The sequence below is a fragment of the Malus domestica genome, chromosome 13 (assembly GCF_042453785.1).
Source record: "Malus domestica chromosome 13, GDT2T_hap1".
NCBI classification, from domain to species: domain Eukaryota; kingdom Viridiplantae; phylum Streptophyta; class Magnoliopsida; order Rosales; family Rosaceae; genus Malus; species Malus domestica.
In genome coordinates, this window is record NC_091673.1 from 1,287,956 (window position 1) to 1,299,288 (window position 11,333).

The following is an 11,333-nucleotide window of genomic DNA, read 5'->3' on the forward strand; positions in this document are numbered from 1 at the left end:
CCACAAACAACTTGGCAGATTAGTTCTACAAATCATGCTCCTTACCATGTCCATGAGAGTTCTATTCCTCCTCTCGGCTACTCCGTTTTGCTCCGGAGTACCTGGTGTGGTATATTGGGCTACAATTCCATGTTCTTGCAGAAATAACGCAAAAGGTCCAGGATTTCTACCAATTTCAGTATATCTACCATAGTACTCCCCTCCCCTATCACATCTTACAACCTTAATGTTCCTTTCCAATTGATTTTCGACTTCACTTTTATAAATTTTAAAAGTTTCAAGTGCTTTAGACTTTTCTGAAATCAAATAAATGAAGCAAAATCTTGAGAAATCATCAATATAAGTAATGAAATATTTGTTTCCTTCTAAGGTTTGTGTGGGAAAAGGACCACAAATGTCCGTGTGAATGATCTCTAAGGGTTGCTTACTCCTAGTTGAGCCTTCCTTTCTAGTGTTTGTCATTTTCCCTTTAATGCAATCCACACAAAATTCAAAGTCATTGAAGTTTAATGGAGGTAGAATTTCGTTTTTGACAAGCAGCTCCATTCTTTGTTTAGAAATATGGCCGAGTCTCTTATGCCATAATATTGAAGACTGTTGAGTTTTGATTTTATCATCTTGTACGTTGAAAACATATTCAGTTTGATTCAATTTAAGTTGAAACATACCATCACTCATGAAACCATGTCCTACTTGAGAAGATTCATAAAAAACGTTAAAGCCCCTTTTATTAATAGTAAAATAAAAACCCAATAACACTAGCTTTGAAATAGAAATCAACTTCCTTTTCATGGAAGGCACATAAACAATGTTATCTAACTCTAAATAAAAACCAAATTCTAGCTTTAGTCTAACACTTCCTAGGGCTTTGACTTCAACTCTTCTTCCATTGCCAACCGAAACTTTGACTTCATCCTTATTTGGTGTTCTCCTTGTTGTGAAGTCCTGTAATGAAGTTGTAACATGTATAGAAGAGCCCGAGTCAAGCCACCATTCAGTGCTAGGTATGTTAATTAAATTTGATTCAAAACAAGCAAAAACATTTTTACCTTTCTTTGCTTCTTGTTTGGCAAGCCAAGCCTTATATTTGGGACAGTTTTTCTTCATGTGGCCTGCCTTTTTGCAAAAATAGCACTTGAAAACTGAAAGTTTATTAAGCTTGAAGTTTCTTTTAGGAGAGGGAACTGACTTGGTAGAATCCTTTTTGGCAGTATCGGGAACATGAGATTTAGTGGCCCTAGTGACACTTTGGACAAGGTTCACAGACTCAATTCTCTCTTTCTCAAACCTTTCTTTCTTCATCCTTTCTTCTTCACTCACACAAATAGCTATCAATTCATTCACATCCCATTTCTCACGTAGACCATTATAATAAACTTTGAGTTGTGTATAACTTTCAGGCAGAGAATTCATAATGACATGTACCAGAAAAGTATCAGAAATTGGTACCTCGAGTGCATTGAGTTTTCCAGCAACGTCCACCATTTTCAATATGTATTCTCGCACACTTTGAACCCCATCATATCTCATGGTAGTGAGAGCATTCATGAGATTACCTGTCTCAGTTTTTGGTGATTCCCTATACTTTGCCTCAATGGACTTCAAAAAATCTTTTGCATTTGCTTCATCAGGAAAGCCACCTCTCACCACATCTGTCATGCTCCTTTTGATGATCAATAGGGCAATTCTGTTGGATTTGTGCCATTTTTCATACTTGCATTTCTGATTTGCAGTGCTGTCATCAGTGAGTGCCGGAGGTTCTTCAGTTCTCAGTGCCAAATCCCAGTCCATAACTCCCAAAACGATTTCGAGATCTTGTTTCCACTTTCTGTAGTTGACACCAGTAAGAGGCTCAACTGTATTGAGATTCAAAGAGCCGGGATTCACTGAAAAGGAAACGTTCATGATGTAAAGAGTATTAATCTTTAACCCCAAACCATAAATCACATCTTCAACATCTTTAGATTGATGAATATGTGAAAACTTTCTTTAATCATATCACTTTTATAGTCAACATTCGAATTTCTGTAATTAAAATCACAAGCCTTTGTGGTTTGACAATATTAATTTGATTCAAATATATATATAAAATGATATGCTGCTCAAATTCGAAGCATGAAAGAAAAATCATCTTTAGATGATCAATAATCATGTCTTGAATTTTAAGCACCATCACTGGTACATGTATCGATTGAAAAACATAATATCCTTATGATCAAGGATAACTTTAGTCATCCTTGAACGTGTTGTATATATTTTTCCTTGATGATACAATTCCAGTTCCATAACCTGCAAAACAGAATGAAATTTCTTGATACCTTTCACATAGGGTCAGATGATATGTGAGGGCTCTGATACCAAATGTAAGTTAATTCTTTTAAGTTATATACATATATAACGACTGACTCATATACCAATTTAACCACTAACCTGAGGAAGACATCGTCTCAGAAATAGGGTAAAGAACTGAGGCTCTTCTGTGTCTCTGCACTGTCCGGAAGCAAGGCTCACTCAATGGGGCTTGAGGATTTCTGTATACTTGCAGGTATTTTGTGAGAGCACAGGGACCTCAGTTATATACTATAGGTGATGGTCTTTGATTAGGAGTCCTCCCATTAAGTAAACCCTATCAAAGATGAACTTTATCACCGTAGATTACTTGTGCATAAATCAGCTAGAAGAGTTCTAGTTTATCTAAGAATGTTTCTGACTTGTATACCTAAGTAATACAACTCCTTATAAGTCTGCCACATGTGATAAAGTTAATCTCCTTATCGTCCCAAAAGACTTTGTACAAATCACAAAGTGTTTGCTCTCAAATAGAACTTACATGGTACCCTTTGAGTGAGTTAGTACTCTTGCTTGCGCTTGCTCTCTAAAACGGATGTACTTGCTCTTATGTAATGAATGGTACAAACTCAAGCAATCTAACTCATGTAAGTAACAAATTTCAGCCTTGGGGGTTGCCCAAGTGGCGTGAATGACGGGAAACGAATCACGAGTACGATGAGTTTAGGATTCAATTCCGTTATGTGTACCAAAAAAGTCTAGCTCTTTTACCAGTCGAACAAAAATATAAGAGATTTGAGTTGTAAATCAAATCGGAGCAAACATCTGCTACCTTTTCAATAATACGTTTACACCCACAACCATTACACATGATCAATCGGCATGGTTGGCCATGGCCATGGACATGCTGACCCGAGTCCGCTGGTGAAGTTAATTAATCTAGCACATAAAAATAAAAGCAAGCAATGGTGGCATGGAGGGGCAAACTGACAATTTGTTAATCTTATGTATTGTGGCCACATCAAAATTCAAAAGCATCGATGGAAGACAAAACCCCTCACTTTTTTTTTTGGATAACAAAAGTTTAGGATAAGGGGTGGCTACCTCATTCCAGAGTTAAGGCATATCATAAGCCTTCTTGAGAACTTGCAAAGAGGATCTTAGTCCATTTTTTTGTTTTTATAGATTACCCACCAAGAATTATTGCTAGCAACGAGACTTGAACCGAAGCTTTTGACTAGTAAAGAGACCGATTCTTATTAACTCAATCAATCCTAATCGGCACAAAACCATCACTTTACATTGTATAACTACGAAACTTCACTATATTATTGCCATATTATTGAAGGGGACCCTCCCTTTTGTTCCCTCTCTCTTCTCTTGCAATGTTGCATCTCCATCACATCTGTCCTTTCCCGAAATTTCCCATTTGATGGAAAGGAAGTTCCCTTCTTTTGCTTGCTTTTTTTCTTTCCACAATTGACAATCCCACTTGCAGGTTTTTCTTTTAACAAAGACTTGGAATTTGTGTGACACAAAGAATGGAATAATATTAGTAAGGAGTGTTCTTTTCCAAAACACGTACATTGGAATCAATCCATTTCATTTGTCTTTCATACTGCACATTTGCTTTGGCATGGCGTAAAGCATGGATGATTTACTTTATAACCTCCATACTTCAAAATAAAATGGCTCTAGGGTTAAAAATATAGATACAGTGCACATGTGCACGAATCACCAATATTTTTTAAGGAAAACTAATGAAAAAAACTTGAAAATTTTGAGTTTTAACGATAAGGACAAAATAAAGAGTAAAGTGAATAGTACCAGGATTGACTTTTTAATGTAAAAATGTGGTTTTTCGTTAAAGTGAACAGTACCACGGACGTTTCGTTAAAACTCCCTATTTTAAGGTATGATATAACCTGTATGTAGTTTGGCTTGTCTAATCTCTTGCACACACAAGTTTTTTTTTTTCTTTCTTGCTTCTAGTTTATGTGTACTGGTTTGCCTTCTCTTCTTTATAAATATAATTTAGACCTTTCTTCAAAATTTGACCAAAGAGAACTTGTTTTTAACACATATATTTGTGGGTATCATTTATCTTTTATGTCTTACCTCAAAGATTATGTCCACCAAAAATCACCCGACCCCAAAATCATATGACAGTTTGGATTAGATTTAGTGTTTCTTTGTAAAACCATATCCGTCTATTTTCTTCACTACAAATGAATATTTTAATAATTTTAGTTTTGTCTAACTCTTTACAAGTATGATATATGAATGATGTACTAAATATAGATGGTTCGGATCGTTAAAATACATTACAAAATAGACCATGCAAAATAAATATCAAAATGTGTGTATCCAGATATAACCAATTATGTATATAAATATTAAAAATTACTTATCATGAAACATAAAATATTAGTTGTGACTCTGATATATTTGAAAAACAATGGTGATGGGAACATCAATTTTGGTACCTCTCATTCACAAAATAACAAAAATTAAAAAAATTAAAAAAAATGTTTTTGTTTCGTGTGGTGCAAATGCAACTCATCATGAACATGAAGTAGATAGTTGAATTTCAATTTTAGAAATGTGTAGGTCTTATGTTTCTATCATTAAAAATATTGAAAAATGTACATAAACTTTGGATTAGATTTAGTGTTTCTTTGTAAAACCATATCCGTCTATTTTCTTCACTACAAATGAATATTTTAATAATTTTAGTTTTGTCTAACTCTTTACAAGTATGATATATGAATGATGTACTAAATATAGATGGTTCGGATCGTTAAAATACATTACAAAATAGACCATGCAAAATAAATATCAAAATGTGTGTATCCAGATATAACCAATTATGTATATAAATATTAAAAATTACTTATCATGAAACATAAAATATTAGTTGTGACTCTGATATATTTGAAAAACAATGGTGATGGGAACATCAATTTTGGTACCTCTCATTCACAAAATAACAAAAATTAAAAAAATTAAAAAAAATGTTTTTGTTTCGTGTGGTGCAAATGCAACTCATCATGAACATGAAGTAGATAGTTGAATTTCAATTTTAGAAATGTGTAGGTCTTATGTTTCTATCATTAAAAATATTGAAAAATGTACATAAACTTCATTTTCTATCATATCAATAATTATATCTTTTTAATTATAATTTTGTGTAAAAGAGACGTGCAAGAGCCTGAATATAAGGATAAGATCATATGGTGTAAACTAATAAAGTATATACGCTACCTACGGTTTGTTTAATGCTCGTTTCTTTATCCATGATCCTTCTTTTTGCATCTTACTGACTAAAAAAATTGAATCTAATTCTTGTGACGGATTAATCACCTCTTAGTTAATTATGTAATCACTGACTAATAAACTTGTCACGCTAGACGTTGAACAAATAATACGTTTCTTCTCCTCCTCGTAAGATTCATTTTTCCGTAATTAATTTGCTGATTTTCACTTAGTTCGATTGGACAGGAAAGTGTGGCCGCCCCTTGCAATGAATTCAAATTTTCTTTCTGCAGTTTTGTTTGCCAAACGATTTTTTTTTTTTTGACATCAAATCTTCTGCAATTAAAACTCTATTTTTTTCTTCAGAAAGAATAAGTAAAAAAAGAAAAAAAGAAGGGAGGGGTAGGGATTAGTTACAGATATTTGATTGTATCTCTAGTCTTCTTCCCCTCCCCATATCAATAGTTAGAAGGAAAAAATGGAGAATATCAACGCATCCGGAAAAAAACGATTGATCTCTATCAATAAACCTGCTAAAGATCTGAACCATAGAGTACTTACTACCAGTGCCAGGGAGAGATGTTTTTAGATCTAGCATTTTAAAAAATGAAAACTAATGAAAATGGCTTGAAAAGTTTGAGTTTTAACGGTAAGGACAAAATAAAGGGTAAAGTGAATAGTATCAATATTGACTTTTTAGTGTAAAAATGTGATTTTTCGTTAAAATGAATAGTACCGGGAGCTTTTCGTTAAAGTTCTCCTCTTTATGTATTCGTTATTGTAATTTGTAATACATATATGACCGGATGTGTATATGTAGTTAATGACTTATCACTTGTAGGCGGAGTTCCTAATTTGGCCTCTTTGTGATCTATTTCAATTGAACTCGTTTAGGATTGATTGTTATCTTATTACGAATAAGATGAGATGTCTGCGTAGATGTAAATTCAAAGCTACACCTAACTTAGGAGGCCATGGAAGTCACATTAATTAAGCCTTAGCTAGCTTTAAGTAAAAAATCAGTTGAATTATTGTGGACCCTGGAGTAGGAACCGGATCCCCTCCTGACCACAGGGACCAAAGCCAGCTGAGCAGTCCATCTGGGCGCTTGAAATTTGATTTAACAGCTATAAACAGGGAGTCCTTCCAAAAGTTATAATAATTACAGTCATTAGATCAAATTTCAAAAGTTCAGATGGACTGCTCAGCACGCTCCGGTCCCCATGCTCAGGGGAGGATCTGGTTCCCTTGGAGTATGGACTAACTTAATTAGCTACTTTTCAAACCACAAAATATTTACTCACGTTATGTTAATGTTCCTAAAAGCTTCCATTTTCACTCACACTCATAATTTAATAATAATTTTAATGTTAAAAGCATCCTTCTTTGAAATTATTTAAACTTTAAAAGTATCATTAGCTGATGATTTGAAGAAATTTTTAGTTGTGACGAAAATACGGATGATACATCACGTGTTTTTATGTAAGTGATGAAATTTTTTTATTTTTAAGTTATTAATCTTTTAACACACATAACCCAACATTTATATAAGAACACGTAATATATTATCTCGTGTGACTATTACACTGAAAAATCTCTCGATGATTCGTATAAACAAATCAATTAAGTTGCGTGTTATTCAAAGAGGACCAACTGCCAACCGGTAGAAGTTGTCAAAGTCATCCTGCAGACTACTTTTTTATGATGACGTGGTCAACCGTAACCAGTCTCCTCAACTATAATTGACTTTTAAACTCACTAATTTGAAGCCAACTAAGCTTTTAACTAACACCCACATGCTTCATAACCATCAATTACTATACTTTCGTACGAGTTTGATTGAAAAGAATTTTTTAGTGACGATCATAGTCATATATGGTGCTATTCAAGTCTTAAAAGATTAATTTAAGAGTTAGTGTAGAAGTGTTTTTAAGATGATTGAAAGTTCTTTTGAAGAAAATGTTATTGAAATTAATCCTTAGTAAAAATATAAGTTGATCTTTAAAAAGCACTTGATGCTTCATGCAAGAAGTACATGTCTGTCACTTATTCTAAAAAGCACTTTAAATGCTTTTGGAATCTAAAATCAATATGACCAAAGCAGTTTCAATCATTTTAAAAGCATTTTTAAACGAATCCTAAATTGCTATAGTATAATATCAATAAGGAAAATAATTTTTGCACCACAATTTTTTCTTTATATGGTCATTTTTAAACTTGTAAAAAAAAAAATCAATGAACAAACAACTGGAGGATTACATAAAGAGAAAATAAATGTACATAAATAATTTTTTGTATTAATAAATAATATGTATGATGTATGAATGAGTAACATAACGTAAAGAGAACGCTGGATTGTTACATTGGAAAAGATTACTCGTTAGTGAGTCACGCTCATCCAAACCATAGCATTTTGGCTTCAAAATAATCCATCATTATTCATATATGCACCAAACCATCGAGTTTCTCACTCCCTTACGTAAATTCCCCCCAAAGCAACCTTACCCCTCTTTCTCTCTTCCTCTATCTATCTCACACACACCTACATCCTCTCTCTCTCTCTCTCTCTCTCACACACACACACACACACACACACACACACACACTAAAAGAGGTCCTGCAGTTTATGCCTTTTCAAATATTCATATTTGTTACTTGAAGGCACTCCATTGACAATCCCTTGAATCTTCACACTTCATAATTAAAAAACCCTATATTTCTTCCCACTTCTCTCTCTCTCTTCTAACTTGCTGCAGCCACCACCTCACAACTCAAATCATGATGTCTTCTGTATTTGTTTTCCTACTTACTGTTTCCTTCCTCGCAACTCCATCATCCTCCGCAACCACCTCCTTCGTCTTCGGCGGCTGTTCTCAGCAAAAATACCTCCCGGGTTCACCCTACGAGTCGAAAGTCAACTCGGTCCTCACTTCCCTGGGCAACTCAGCCATGTTCTCCACCTACAACAACTTCACCTTCCCCGGCAGCAGCTCCGCCGGCTCCCAGGACACCCTTTACGGCCTCTTCCAATGCCGCGGCGACCTCAGCAGCAATGACTGCTCCCAGTGCGTCGCTCGCGCGGCGAGTCAACTCGGCACCCTATGCGTCAACTCCTGTGGCGGCGCGTTGCAGCTCGAGGGCTGCTTGGTGAAGTACGACAACTCGAAGTTCTTAGGGGTGGAGGACAAGACACTGGTGGTTAAGAAATGTGGGCCGTCGAATGGGTTTGACTCGGATGCGTTGACCGACCTGGAAGCCGTGCTGGCGAATCTGGGGACCGGAGATGGGACCTACAAGCCATACAGGGTTAGCGGCTCAGGGAATGTTCGGGGCGTGGCGCAGTGTGTCGGGGATTTGAGTCCGAGCGAATGCCAGGATTGTCTGTCGGGAGCCGTCGGACAGCTCAGGTCCGGGTGCGGGACCAGCTCGTGGGGCGACATATTCTTGGCTAAGTGCTACGCGCGCTACTTGGAAGGGGGATATAACTCGAACGACGGTCATGGTAAGATGGTTCGCCACCCTGGATGGTGGTTTCCTCTTTCTGGTTTTTGGTTATTTACTCTTTAAATGGTTGTTTTGGTAAATTCACTTTTCTTCTGATTGTTCTCTCCTTTTTTTCGTTTTTATGTATTAGTGTATTTAATTAGTGAGTAGGTTTGGTTTCGTGTTGTGTATGTGTTGCTAAGGGAGGTGTTTGGTGGTGATTAGGAATATCCAAGTACTTTGTTTTTCAGAGTGGTTGTTACGTTCAGTTTGATTGATGATGGATTTGCAGTTAGAAGACCAAGTATTGACACTTTGGCTCTTATTGCATAAACATTACGCATGAATATGTTCTTCTTTTCTTTTCATGATGGGATGTTGGATGGGGAAATTGTTATCGACATTCTTAATTGTCATGTTTTTTTTTTTTTTTTTTTACATAGAAGATGAGTGCATGAGGATTATTTGTTGGGCAGCATTTAATGTCAATAGCATTTCTCGCTAAATGAACTTTGTAAAAAAACACAAAACGTAAAGATGCCTAAGATTATGTTATATAGTAAATAATAGGACTTTCTCGTGTTTCAAAAAGCTCATAGTTTCCTTTTTAATTTGCATGTCAATGGGATAAATGAGACCCATTTTACTACTTTAGCATGAAAGTAGTGATATTCAGATTACTTGAAACAAATCCGAGTAATGTTACTTTAACTACATCTTTTATACTATATTTGTATCATTTTTTTTTATAAAGGTAGAGTCCACCAACACACGTATATCTCATCCAACCAAGCTTAATTGCATCAAATCACCATATTAATCATTGATTTTATTGCATGATTGGTACTTTAATCTGTTTGCCGTACGTGCATAAAGGTGAACTGTTTATATAGTGTTTGATGTTCTTATTTGCTTTTTTTTTATTTTTGTTCTGCTTTAGATCATGATGATGACGATAACAATGACGATCTTGACAAGACACTTGCAATACTCATCGGAATCGTAGCAGCCGCTGCACTGCTCACCGTATTTATTCACCACTTCTGGAAAAAATTGGACCGCGATGAAAAAGGTACAAATCAAAGCTCTTTCTCTGCTATCTGACCCCACTTTGCCCTAAGCCTGGGTATATGAAAGAGACTTACATGCACTACGATGTTTCAGATCAATAATACAATGTTATTTATTTTAGCTCTGTATGTGACATTAAATATTAAGTTTGAAAAATCATGGTGACATCCAGAGAAATTTATGTAAGCCTTTCCCAGATAATACGATACAAGATCATAATTCTTATTAAACTCTTTTACAAACTGTGCAGGTTGTAAATAAATAAAATGCAGATTGTGGATAGTTCTGGATGAAAGCAGAGCAAGTGTTCCTAGCTAAGCCTGGTAATTTAGTTGTCTTTTGGTGTCTCGTTTTTTTTTTTTTTTTTTTTTTTTTTGCTTCAAAATTCAACTTCTTCTCTCTCCCTCCATTGCTCTCTCTCTTTGATGTAATAGTTTATGGCATAATGCCTTTTGCAAAAGAACAGTGAGGGTAGATAGAAAGGAAGAAAGATGTATAAAGGGCAACCTTGAAACAAGTGAAATGCAAACTTTGATCAATAAGAATAAAAAAAGGCACGAAGATTCCTCTACTAATCCCACTTGACTACTCTTAAAAGGGCAATCTTGAGCTAATAAAGCTGTCGACTGTACGAGGATCGTCTGAAGGAGGATGTCGATTGTATATAGTCTTAATCTTGCTTTGTAAAAAAGTTATTTTCACAATTCGAACACGTAACATTTCTATTATAAATGAGTAATATTTTTATTGCGTCAAAGTTCGTTAAACAAAGTAAACTTACGGGAAAAGTGTTCTTTTGTGATGCTTTTCTTTATTACTTTTGTTGGGCGTTATGGGACTTTTGGTGACTTTTTATACAGTGGGCAACTTCTCATATTTCAACTCATATTTGATTCTGCGTTGCTCTGCCTAACATTCAAGGACAAAGAATTGGTCAAGAAAATGAGGAAATTGTTTACCGTGAAGGTGAGATCATGACTCGGTGTTACTACTCATCCACATATCATAATATGAGTACATAGACAAGTTTGATATGTCTTGAACTTAAGTTGTATAATATTAACATATTAATATATGTGTTATAACATGATTGAATTAGTGATACCGATAGAGTGTCATGCAATTACGCTAAAAAACTTACCCAATAAAATTAATATTGGATATAAGAAATATTTAATGATGATCCAAAGCAACAATGATTAACTCAAAGTTGTCTGATATAAAATGCTTTCAGT

At 35.0% G+C, this 11,333-nt stretch overlaps 1 protein-coding gene across 1 annotated transcript; it reads left to right on the forward strand.

Annotated features, from left to right (window-relative positions):
* Positions 1-7,856: 7,856 nt before the first annotated feature.
* Positions 7,857-10,673, forward strand: LOC114820696 (plasmodesmata-located protein 6-like). The gene is made up of 3 exons (XM_029091875.2): positions 7,857-9,046; positions 9,968-10,099; positions 10,349-10,673. Exons 1-3 carry the CDS (start codon positions 8,323-8,325, stop codon positions 10,357-10,359), a joined length of 867 nt encoding a protein of 288 aa, XP_028947708.1. The 5' UTR covers positions 7,857-8,322; the 3' UTR covers positions 10,360-10,673.
* Positions 10,674-11,333: the final 660 nt, after the last annotated feature.